At 45.1% G+C, this 13035-nt stretch overlaps 1 protein-coding gene across 2 annotated transcripts in view; it reads left to right on the top strand.

Moving 5' to 3' along the window:
• The window catches only part of LOC126543881 (E3 ubiquitin-protein ligase MARCHF6), a 170886-nt gene that overhangs the window by 48039 nt on the left and 109812 nt on the right, over window positions 1-13035 (top strand). For both annotated transcript variants that reach the window (XM_050191013.2, XM_055061931.1), the window contains exons 7-8: window positions 4931-5045; window positions 12652-12713. In XM_050191013.2, the coding sequence (XP_050046970.1) occupies window positions 4931-5045; window positions 12652-12713 (177 nt within the window). The remainder of the gene's footprint in view (window positions 1-4930; window positions 5046-12651; window positions 12714-13035) is intronic.

The raw sequence follows: 13035 nt of genomic DNA, 5'->3' as shown, positions 1-13035 counted from the left end.
CACAGACATTCCGCAAACGCAGATTGACACTTCTCAGTACTCGACTGCCATGCAGGAGGTGGTGGCTGTCCGTTGCATGATTGCAAAGCGCAATGCAGTGCTGGTATCGGTATACATGCGCCCTGAAGTTAGCTCCCGCACACGCGGTTCATTCACATGGATTCGCGCTTTGCGGAGACGTTACCCAAACGACGACTTTCTGATAGGTGACGATTTCAACGCCAAGCATCCGCAGTGGGGCTATGACTATCACACGCCTCATGGAACGGCGCTCGCAGATGCCACGGAGTCAGCTGACTTAGTTCTCTCAAATGACACCGGCTACCCCACCCGTGCTGCCCTACATAGTGGACAACGTAACATGACCCCTGGACCTGACGTTGTCTACACCAGGCTACGTGAAAGACTGGCGATGCGGTCCGGACGTCAGGGGCAGCGACCACTATCCACTGTGGATTACTTTGAACATGGGACGAAAGCGTGCGGCCCGGTGCACTGTGTGCATGATCAGATGGGATGCCTACTGAAGAGCATTTGCACAGCAACCCAAGACTGCATCCGTACGAGAGCGAGTGTCACGCGCGCTGCACAAGGCCACTACTGAGACTGAGGTAAGAGCTGATGCTTCGGCGCTGGACATACATATTCTAAACCTTTGGGATGCGCGCAAGCGAGCACAGTTGACGTACGCAGCCAATGGCCGACAACATTGCGACCGTGTGCGACTTCGACGTCGCACTGCCATCGCTAAAAGATACGCCAAGCGCCTGTATCGGGAACGTTGGAGCCAGCACTGCTCATCATTCAACGAAAGAACTGGCCTCCATAAGGTGTGGCACACGTTCAAGGCTATGACAGGTCAGTGTAAAACACGCAGTGCTATTTCAAACATCTTGCTCAAAACTAGCCAGTCAGTCAGTCAACTCCAAGATGATGCCACAAAGACGTTTTTATCCCCAATCGTCAACGCCCCCGAACGTCGACATTTAGCAGAAAACGCCGCCTGTGACCGATGAGGGCCTCCAGGCCCCATTCTCACTCTTCGAACTTGAACAGGCACTTTCTTCCATCAACACGCGCAGCACGCCAAGCTATGACGGCATGACGTGGGCAGCTCTGAGGAATCTGGAAGAATACGAAAAAAATCAGTGCACGTTCTTGGGATACCTATTGACCACACAGGCGTAGCGGATGCATGGCTCGCAGACCTTCGTCGGACATGGCACAACACTATGCACCTCATGAAACAAATCTGTTTCCGCATGGGCGGGGCTGGTGCCGACATATGCCGAAAGCTTGTTAGTGCTTTGCTGACACCCCGAGTGATATACGGAGCATGCTGTTAGGACCTGCTTGCTTGGCACTGCACACAGCTAGAGGTACTCCACAGATCAGCTCCCCGTGTTATCAGAGGGCTCCCGAAACACACACGTGTCGAGGAGCTACATCGCTATGCGAAGTTGCCTACCCTCCGTGCAACCATCGAAGCATCGAAAGCAGGACACGAGGAAAGCCTGAAGCAAGGCAGGACTCTACTGGCCTACATGGGAAAGGATATATCAACTTTACCACAACTGCCATACGACATTTCACCGTGGGATGACATTGCTGTCGTCGACACTACGCGAATGCCCTGAAACATGGGCGCCCAACATGCGGCCTGCCGGGCAGCATTTGCTGCGCGTCATGCGCAGAAATTGGCGCACACACCGCCAAGCCATGAACAAGTGTACACTGACGCAGCTTTCGACCTACGCACCAGCGAGGGAGCAGTCGCCTACCACGTAGTGGGTTCTTGTGCTACACATTCTTCCTTTACAACTGCTGATGCCGACAACCCAATTTAACTTGAACTCTGTGCAATATTCTGGGTGTTAGCTGTTTCCCCTTCTCGTTTATTACATAATGAGGGTCTTGAATTCAGCAACATTGATGCCTTCAGGTAGCATGTGTGGGTTTATTGACCAGTTGCCTTCAAAAAGATCACGTGCTCGTGACGCCTGCGGCAGAAAGGATGTTCCATGTCTGCCGCCAAGGTCTGTGAGTGGTGGCGCTGGCTAACACTCCCAGGGTTCTACAAGGAAACATAAATACCCAAGAAAGTGGATGGGGAAACGGCACCGCGGTAACTCAATTGGTAGAGCATCGCACGCGAAATGCGAAGGTTGTGGGATCGTTCCCCACCTGCAGCAAGTTGTTTTTTCATCCACTTCCATTTACATTGATTTATCGTTTCTTTATTTCATTTATTAAGCACAAGTAATTTCCCCTATGTTGTCCTTGATGACAGAGTTTGTTGGCTTCTTATGATATATCATTGTGGTGATCGGGCCCCTCGGTTAACCTCCTTTCTTCTCGTTTATTACATAATGAGGGTCTCGAATCCGGCAACATTGATGCTTTCAGGTAGCATGTGTGGGTTTATTGACCGGTGGCCTTCACCCAAAAAGATCAAGTTCTCGTGACACCTGTGGCAGAAAAGATGTTCCGCATCTGCCGCCAGGGTCTGTGAGTGGTGGCGCTGGCTAACATTCCCAGAGTTCTACTAGGAAACATAAATACCCAAGAAAGTGGATGGGGAAACGACGCCGCAGTAGCTCAATTGGTAGAGCATCGCACGCGAAATGCGATGATTGTGGGATCGTTCCCCACTTGCGGCAAGTTGTTTTTTTGTCCACTTTCATTTCCATTAATTTATCGTTTCTTTATTTCATTTATTAAGCCAAGTAATTTCCCCTATGTTGTCCTTGGTGTCGGTGTTAGCTTCTTATGATATGACTAATAAAAAATCGGGCCCCTCGGTTAACCTCCTTTCTTCTCGTTTAGCATTGTGGTGGAAACACTAGAAATAGAGGCCCATGTTGACCAGCAGTATATTGACTTGGAAGCATAGTAGTCATCAAGATGGGACCGTGGTCAAAAAGGCTGTGTTGGCACAGCTGTGTCCCAGGGTAAAATGCACCTTATTACATGAGCACAGAATGATTCATCAACCTTTTAGGATCTACTTGGCGCAGCTCAGTGAATGCCTGTGTCTTAATGTTGTCATAAAACAATGACCAACTTGCCTTTCGCTAGCCCTTTTCTTGTGGACAGATAGCACGTGTTTTCCACTTTCAGCAATAGCATTTCAATGAAAAAGAAAATGTCTGGACCTTTTAAGCACAGTGAAACTTCAAGGGACCTCAGGAAAAAGCTTAAAGTTCACTCAACTGAAATAAGTATGTTGCAGCTTGTTATCACGGGCTAAAGGAAACATTGGGTGCCCAAATGACATTTCAACAAATGTATTTCTCACTCTGTTCATTTGCAAGTGGAATTCCACTACTTGGCACCTTGTTTAGAATGCAGTAATATTTTGCTGCCCTTGTGCACTTAGGACTGCAGTTGTCATGAATTGAGTTGCTGTGTCCAAGCTCTCATGAACCTTCTCCGGCACAACACTCTGCTGGGCAGCGAAAGACTTCAGTTTCTCCAAGCACATCAGTGCTTCTTTAGCTGAAGTTTTTGTGCTTCCTCTTTAAGGGTTGGTTCTTCCTCTTCTTCTTCCTGAGGTAGTACACTCGCTGCAATCTCTTCTATAGTCAGTATGGTGCATGTTTAACTTAAGTCAGTGGTGGCATAGTCCTCATTAGGCAAAGTGCTGCCTGTACACAGTCTTTCTGATAATTCTTTCCAGCCACCGGGTTCAGTGCTCTCATCAGTGTCATGTTCCTCCTCCTCGAGATTGGTATCCACAGCAGTTCCAGTTTGCAGTGTTTAGACCGGCTTTCTGCTAGCAGTTCACTATTGTTGACTTCACAGTCCACCAAGCTCCTGCGAGTATTCCAGCTGCCTGTCGCACGGTAATTGAATCAGGCTTCTGCATTCTCAGGATGTGCTGCACAAGCTGCTGCCTGTAGTGCATCTTTACATTTTTGATGATACTGAGATCAAAAGGGGCCGAACTGCGCACTTTCCGACGCGGCCACAATTGCGTGGTTTTGGCTTCTAGTCATCGACAACGACTATGCCGGGATCCCAAATGCCTTCGCAACATTGACTTGACTTTGCCCGGAATCCAGCCTATGCAAAATATCCTGTTTTTTGTTGGAGACAAGCACTTTTGTTTGGAGCTCATGATTAACCAGCATGCAAATGCCTTTTCTTTGTGGTCTTAGGGCTAAAGCTGTAGCTTTGGTTATGGCAATGGCTGTGGCAATGGCAATGGCTATGGCAGTGGCTGTGGCTTTGGCTGGCTCTGCACTTATCTAGGTTGCCAATCCAAGGAACCTTGGCTAATTGAGTTCGAAGCTAAAATAGGGCCCATTATTCATTGCACGAATATGAATCGCGGTTCCCAATGTAAAAATATGCTACAAAGTGCAGGTTGTACTTGAAGTGATCACTATGACCTGAGAGACATGGATGATGCCGCGGAATATGTTTGTACAACTGAAATGTGCACTGCACTGAATTTCGTTAAACTGAAGAGCATTTGCATTGGGTTCAATGGGGCTTTGAGGGGGGATTAAAAAAGTTTGTACTACTTAATAGTTCGTTTAAATGACGTTTGTTCAAGTGGTATTTTACTGTATTTATTTTTCTTGCAAAAAGCAAATATGCTGGGTGAAAGAAGTAAGGGTGCCAAAGTAGGTACAGCCCAACATTCCTCACTCTACAGCAGCCACATCATGTTTACTTGATAGACACAGTTGGGCTCAGTTGGGGTCAAGGTGGCAAAGTAGTACTCTTTTTGTGAGACAACGAGAATTGCTTGAAAAATCTGGAAATATAAAAAGAAGGGGGGGGGGGGGTGAAGAGGGGGAACAAGAAAAATTATTTGCTTTTCTGGGGCCTTTGTGTCAGACAACTGTATTGAACTGCCCGTGTCAAGAGATTTAGGTCTGCTGCATTATTACTATCATTTGTTCCACCTTTTCCTTCTAAGCATGCTGAAGGTCTGGCAGAAGCTGAGCCAGGAGAAGTTGTGGGTCCACCCTTGGGGCCAGTGCCTCATCATGCTGAGGAACCTCCTGCTCAAGCAGACGACCATGTCGCTCAGGGTAAGTGGAGCAGCTGGAATAGAGGTCACTTGTAGACAGCTGGGCTGCAATGATGCCACCACTTCTATTCCATCTGTGCTCCTGTCGGCTTCTTTCTACTCTTTGTTGTAAACACAAATGTCTTTATCACCAAAAACAGCCACTCCGTACTGCTGATTAGAATATAGCAAAGAACTGAGTAACAAAAAAAAATTTTTGTTTAAATGACGCACTACACTCGAACCTCATTATAACGAAGTTGAAGGGGGAGCCGAAACTACTTTGTAAAATTGTTACTTTGTTATAGCCATTATTATCATTTACTGCAATATATGCCCAGTGGGTTGCACAATTGTAAACATGGAAATAACAAGACGCCTTTGTGGCCCGCAGAACTGGTACATGGCCACGCATGCGATGAAATTTGAATAAAACAACAAAAGAATCTTTGGCGTGTGTGACACAAGACTCAGCGTTTGACGCAACAGCCTTTAATTAGCTGACTTCTGTTCCATTGTGGTGAGGTTTCGTGTCTGCTTTTCACTTGGCTCGTTGCGGTCGAGCAGCACGTGGCACATGGCACAGTACCCCGTTGTGTGATCACGGAAGCAAGTGAACTTCACCGCGCTGGCTTGGCTTGGCTGTCTTGTTTCCTCCAAGATTGCACCGATGCCAATGTGATCTCTGAGGCCACGCCCAGCTGCCAGCCGCATGACGCATCGCACATAGAGGGAGAAGTGAATGTAAGGTCTGGGCGTGACTCCCAAGATTGCGCCAAGGTCCGCTGCATCTTCTGAGGCTAGGCCCAGCTGCGACTGCTTGCGCGGCGAGCCGTAGAGAAAGAGAATATTGAATGCATTAGACTTTAGCACCGTTGAACATAGCCACACAGCATGGTGCAACTCGCTCAGGCTTGCGCATGACCCCCGAGATTGTGCCGGGGAGATCTCGGAGGCCACGTCCAGCTGCACCCCAGTGAATGCATGAATCTTTCGCACCACCGCACGTAGCTGTGCAGTGTGGAGTGGCTCGCGCAGTCGGGCGCACGCAAGAGAGAGAGAGATCAGTGGAGAAGTGTGATAGTGAGCTACTGCTTGAGCGCAGGTGTGCAGCTATGCACGGCGATGAGAAAGACCAGTGTTGCTCAATGACGTATTTGACGTGAGGATGGGGGAGTTTTGAACTGCCGCGACGAACAAGTGCCAAACCTTTGAGTGCTTGGCCACCTAACTGCCGCACAAACGAGTGCTCGGCGCGTAAAAGTCAGGCATTTTTTGGTTTCAGAAACGAATCTGGTTTGTTATATCCATTGGCAGGACAATTTCACTTCATTAAAAGAAGGTTTTAAATGCATAGATCTCTATGGGAGAAATTTCAAGGGAAATTGTATTTACTTTGTTATATCCCATTTCGTTATAACAAGGTTCGAGTGCATAGTGCTCCCATCTAATTGCGTTGACCTTGTTGACATGCATAAGTTTTTGATGGTAGAATCAGTAGGGTTGGCCTGACCTTTAGTGTGGGCTTTTGATGTCTTATTGAGGTGATTTTGTGGTCATTTTAGGAACATTTCAGATTCCCTTTTCATGCAGTTAAGTAGATGTCTTCTCTTTTTTTCACATGAGTGAACCAAAAAGGTTTCCTTGGTTTGAAATGTCACCCTATAGAAAAATGCTGAACGACGCAGTATGGTGTAATTGAGTCTTTTATTTGGCTACTGACACTTATTGAAAGCAAATAAGAACTGGTGATTTAGTGAAGAAAAGCTGAGCAACTTGAAGAAAATTACAACAGTGCAGGCTTATAGCAGTGTGCTGTTGACTTTTCTGTGTAACATGATTTGGTGTTCTAGTGTATGTAAAACCTCGTCTGTGGTACAAGGTATTTTTTGAGTGATGATCATAATGATATACAAGCATCTCTTAGGTAGACGCTGGTTGCACCATGTATAACGTCGTGCATATAACAATGCTATTACACATGCACACCTTCATCCAAGGTGCACAATTTACTCCCGTGCACACATCCCGATAATATTTTGGCTAGTGAGCTGGTTATCAACAGATTGTCCCTCCAACACGATATAGCCGGTGCTCTTCATACTTGACAGCTTCTGCTGCATTTATGACATTGTGCATTCAGCCATTGGAACAAGTCAAAGCGAAACTACAGTTTACCGCAACAGGTGCGTACGGAGCCGTGGTTGCTATCGACACGTTCATGTACGGCGACCTCGCAGTTTTGAGGCATGTGGCTGATGCTCTTGCCGATGTGCTCGTATACTAAGAACGAAACTACGGTTTGTTGCAACCACTTCAGATGAAACCGCGATCCCTATTTACACGATCATGGATGGTGACTATGCAGTTATGAAGGCACGCGGCCAATGGGGCGTTATGCATGGTGGTAAACACAAGAATAAAATCTATAAAGGCACAAATAGGCATTAAGTGTTCCTTGTACGATTTCCACTGATGGCTATGGCGATGTGGACTCCGCCGCTTTGTTTCAGTTGGGCGTTGGCGCCGCTCTTGCACTTTTGCTTCGCACATTTGCGGTTCTCCGTGCTTGTGCTGCCAGAGTTGTGTGAATTAATCTATGTGCGGCTTAATATGTCTGAATTAATGAGAGTTTGATTTCGTTCAATGCATATGGCTGCCGGTTCCAAAAAATGAGTTCGAATGATCCGATTTTCCGAATTTATGAGGGCCGAATTCGTGGGGTTTTACTGTATTGTCTCAGACAAGATCTAAGGGGAGGCTGAGAAAAGGGCGAGCAATGCTTGACAGGGTCTCTATCCCTTTTACATAAATACACTACAATTTACCAATTAACAGTTTCAGCAGACAGATTCTGCACATTTGGAATGAAAGTGCAAATACAACTTGAAACAGTTAATAGTTCATTTGTAACCAAATAAGTATTAACAAAACTGACAAAAAGTTAAGAACCTACAAATTACACTTGACATGTGTTACAGCTTACAATATGCTTAGCAGCGAAGAAAACTAACAAAAATAAACAGCGAAAGGAATTAAATTCATACATGCAGTAAACCCTCGTTATAATGAAATTGTTTTACTTGAATTATCGCTTTATTCAAACTTTCTCCCAGTCCCAACTGAAACCCATGTATTTTAAACTGGATTACTTGAAGCATACCGATAAGCTGCTTCACTTGGAGCGAACTAGCAAAGAGTGTGTGTGCACTCATGACGGCTCTCAGCGTCTTTTGCACCGAGTGAGTGAGTGAGTGACGCTCTCTGCCGCCAGTTATTGCCATTGTCGTGCCTATGCACCCTCTTCCAAGGTGTGCCTGCATGTTATCGGTGGTGAGTGGTGCTGTGGCAGCTAGCAAGGCATAGGTGCACACCCATGGCAGCGCACAGTGCCTCTCATGCCTAGTGAGCAACCTTTTTTTTTTTGGCATGCTATTGCCATCACAGTGCCTAAGCACCCTTTTCTTTGATGCTGCACCAGTGCGCTATCAGCGGCGCTGTGGAAATAGTGTGCAAAAAAACGCAAATGACACTCTGCGCAGCCTTCTGTGTGCCCAAGGTCACCCGAACCAAGACACGCTACTTTCTCTGTGCTTGTGTGTGAGCACTTTTGATCACAATTGCACTAAAAAATGTGCAGTCTGGCACCCGTATTAAGGCTGGGCTACATGGAGTGACGAATCGGCGTCAAAGCGACGAACTTTCAGTGGCAAACGCCCGACTCTCGTTGTCCAAATATTTGACGCCTGCCGCCAACGCGGCTCGACCAGAATAACTTTGCCTGGCGAACTATGCCGCTAGAACCGGTGAGCACGCTTCGCTTGCTCACCAGGCATCGCCATGAGTGATCTCCCTATGACTTCCTGGGGCTGGTTGTGAGCTGCCACAAGTTTTTACCGTAAAACCTCGTTAATATGTAGTCAGTGGGGAATGTGGATCTAGTATGCGCTAAGTGATGTACTAAGTTACCGACAATGGCAGATGAGTGGCTATAGACCTACCGGTCTAATAAACATCTTAGTTCTCGCATGCAGACAAGTTTTATTTGCGTGCAGGCAGCAAAAAAAATCTAATTTTCATTTGCTGCTGTGGTGGCCTTGCAGTGGCAATGGCATTCGCAAACTCAGCAAGGCCGTGAGCCAGTTTCTCCATCAGGTCCTACTTCTCTGCAAATGCCTTCATGATGGTCAACACACTAGCTGCATCAGATATGGAAGAGCGATCATTCACGTTGTCATCAATGATGACAATGTGGAAGCACTGGGAACTATGGGAGCAGGAAACATGTCACAGCTACCATGTTTTACATCACTATTGGTGGCGACTGCAGTCCAGGAAAGGTCTACATGGCGCAATTATACTATCTGTGGTCTGTGTGCACGACATTTCTACGGCTTAAGTGGTCATCCACTGGCAGCAGGGTGGGGAATTCATCGCGACTATATTTAAACCGGCATTACTTATTAAGTGGGTACATATTAACAAGGTTTTACTGTATGTTTCTCTCTTTTACTCTTGTGCTGCCAGCGGAGTGTCAGTTGCAAGGCCAAGTGCCTTTAGTTCTCGTGTGCCTAGAGGGAAATGGCTCGAGAGATTATAGTTACAAGCAGACTGTGCCTAGTTTCCAGGCTGTTCGCATCTCTGTGGCCCAGACGGCACATGCAATGGCTGATAGCATCACAAATGAGAGCTGCTGACAGGCCTGTATCACGACAAATTTTGAAAATGCTATCCTCTCTGGCTGCAGTACTAAACGCCTGTTGTTAGAGAAGGCTTTAGAGAATTGGAAAAAAAAAGGAAAAAAAAACAGTACGAAGTAAACATGAATCATCACAACGTGTTTTTACCCATAAAAAGTAAAGAACTAGTGTTGCTGTTGAACAAAATCTTCTGCAACATCAGCGCCCTGCTGGGCCACTCAATCGCTGCAACCACACAGAATAGTCGGACGGTGCAATGCCAGCTTGCTAAAATGCGTACAGCTCAATAGGATGTGTAGAAATTGTTTGTAAATGCATCTAATATACTTATATATACTTATCTAATATAAGGACAGATAATAGAATAAAAACTTTTTTTTTATCATAATTTTGTTTGAGAAGAATGTTTATCAAGTCTGGCAACACTGACAGCAAAGCGGCGAATGCACAACAGCATACGTCTCTTTTTCGCTTTATTTATCCACGCCAGCAAACATTCGGTGTCGTGCCATCGTGTCTGCCTGCTGCATGAAGTTCACCGTGAAAGTACGCTCTATGTATCCCAACCTTTAGAATTCCACCTAGGTGCTAATGTGCTATTTTAGCTCTACCTTCCTAGCATTTAGAGAGCAGTTGCTTTTATCGCATTACTGCTTATACTGAATTTTTTACACCATCCCATTCACTTCGCTATAATGGGCCTTACTGTATTTTCACGTACACACTTGATACAATAAACTCCGAAGTACGGAAACAAAAATCAGTATAAACACAATAAAAAATTTTCCAGTTTCGCCGGAAAACCAAAGCATTGATTGCGATAACAAATTATTAGAACTTATCGAAACAGGCCTCAAGTCATTTAACTATATTATTCTCTCTCTTGCTGCTTTTGCTAATGTAACCCTGAATGATTATTTGCAGCAGAAAAGTAAATAACAACACATTGATTGATTAACCAGTACGTTAACCGATCAATTGCTCAGCTCCAGTCCAGGCTTGCTTCAGCTCACATGGACTGGCATTCACTCATGTTAATACTTACATCCACTCATATTCACAAGCACTCACTTGTGTTCATACTTCTATCTCCTTAAACTTGCCAACATTTACACAGTTCACGTTTGTGTCTGCTCATGCTAACTAGTGCTCTTTCACATTGACACCAAATCACACACTCTGGCATTCACTTGTATACACTTGCATTCATTCTGAATGGCCACTCACACTTACTGGCATTGGGTCAAGTTTAGTGCTCAAGTCCACTCACACACAAGCTTGGAACTCCTGTTTGCACTCGCATCTGCTCACACACTTGCATTCACGCTCACGTTTGCTTGCACATTCATACTCATTTCTATTATTGCTCACTTGCACTCACTCGCATTCACACTTACCAACACACACCCACGCTTATAATCAAGTTCAATCACACAAACATGGGTCAGTGTGATGTAGTGATTGCTTTCGCTCGATTCTGTGACTTCTTTTATCATCCATCGCTCACGATGGGCCAATCGTGGAGATAATACAGATGGAGTGCAGCTTGCACCCGTGATAAAGTGCGAAATGGATACAAATTAGAATAGAATCGTTACATTACCTTGGCCCTTCCCTCACTCATGTTCATTCTTGTATCTATTCACACTCTCCATCACTCACTCACACTCATGCCTGAGAAATGAATGTGAGTATGAGTGAGTGTGCACATGAGTTTGTGCCAACCAATACCAGTAACTGTACTGTTTAGTATTAGGAAAAGCAGAGCACACTAGCTAATCCTGCCATGTACAGAATGGTTAAGTGCTTTCTTGACTACAGAAGGATGAAGGGCTTTTTCTCTAACTGGCCTTTAACAAGTATGATTAATATGGAATCGGCAAGATTAAAGTAAATGTGTAATGGTATGCCAAGGTTGAGCGTTGGGCTAGTTAGGGCTGCATAATTTACGTTTCTCAGCACATTAGACGGGGGTGGCAGCGTTCTGTGTGACCTTTTCTGCCGCCCTTGTCTAATGCACTGGGAAACATCGATTGTGTAATGCTAGTTAGTCCTTTTTAAGAGACTACACAACGAACTTTCATCCATGTTTTTTTTTTTCTTATATGTAAGTGGCACTCTTTTTTAATGTGACAGCCTGCATTGCAAAGGTTATCTTTTAGGGATGGTTCAAGTAAGTCCTGTCTTGACTGACCACTTGATGTGTGTACCCATTGAGGAAACCTTTAGTTAAATGAAATCTTTTTGCATGTTTCATGAAGCTCATTTAACATTTTGTGGTCATGTATCGGGCCTCTCCCAGCACATGAAGATATCAGTGCTGAGATATAATGGTACTGGCATGCGAAGATATCAATGATAACGTAGATGTGCTTGCGTGTGCTGGTTTCTTATTTGTGTTTGTAGCGGCATATCTCACAAACTTTTTCAGCTATAAATAATTGCACTTCGTAGTGACTGTGTGCAGAGGCAGCACTTCTTTAGTGCCACACTTGATGGAATTGATTGGCAGGGTGATTTTAGTGCTGATGAGGAATATATCGCACCTTCAAATGAGCAGTAAATAACCCTTTGTGTGAATGCACTGCAGAAGAAAGTGACAGTACGGACCCTAGAGAAAATGGTTCCTATTGTGATCACCCACAATGTTGTGGTGCTTGCTGGAGAGTCTACGCTGTATGACAGTTTCAGAAATGAAGCAGATTTTCTGAAATAAACCATTTACACTATGCTTTTGTTCATGTTAGTGCTGTATCTGAACGCCAGCCAAAACATGCAAAATAGTTCCTGACCAGAACTATCACAACAGTGGGTAAATACTCATGACCACGAAAGTTTAAAAGATGCATAAGTGTGTATTAATTCTTGTTTATGGCATTGGTAATCATGGCTATGCTTGCTTAGTATAATATTATGCTTCTTGCGTAGACGATATCAACTGGAACCCAATTGAGTGGGACAGAGCGGCTGAGGAGCTTACCTGGGAAAGGGTGAGAGCAATTTCTCTTTCTCTATGTGTTGCATGGCTATGCAATTGGGGCCTCTTCTTCATCACCATTGTAATCATCCTATTTGTGTACACAAATTTAGACTTATTCCAAAATCAAAATGGGACCTGTTAGAGATTATGATAGCAGTACTAGCAAATATGATTTATAATGTTGTTCAACAGCCGTTGGTCCTGTGTTGGCCTTAAAAGTTAACCAAACAAGTGTGATCTGGCTTTTAATAGCTGACAGTAGCTCACAGCTGTTTTTGCACTTTAAAGGTGCCTTGAACCACTTTTTTTCAGAAATACTTTGCCGCAAAATG

This window comes from Dermacentor andersoni, chromosome 1, assembly GCF_023375885.2.
Source record: "Dermacentor andersoni chromosome 1, qqDerAnde1_hic_scaffold, whole genome shotgun sequence".
NCBI lineage: Eukaryota > Metazoa > Arthropoda > Arachnida > Ixodida > Ixodidae > Dermacentor > Dermacentor andersoni.
The sequence above is the reverse complement of the archived record's forward strand: the minus strand, read 5'-3'. Positions and strand labels throughout refer to the sequence as shown.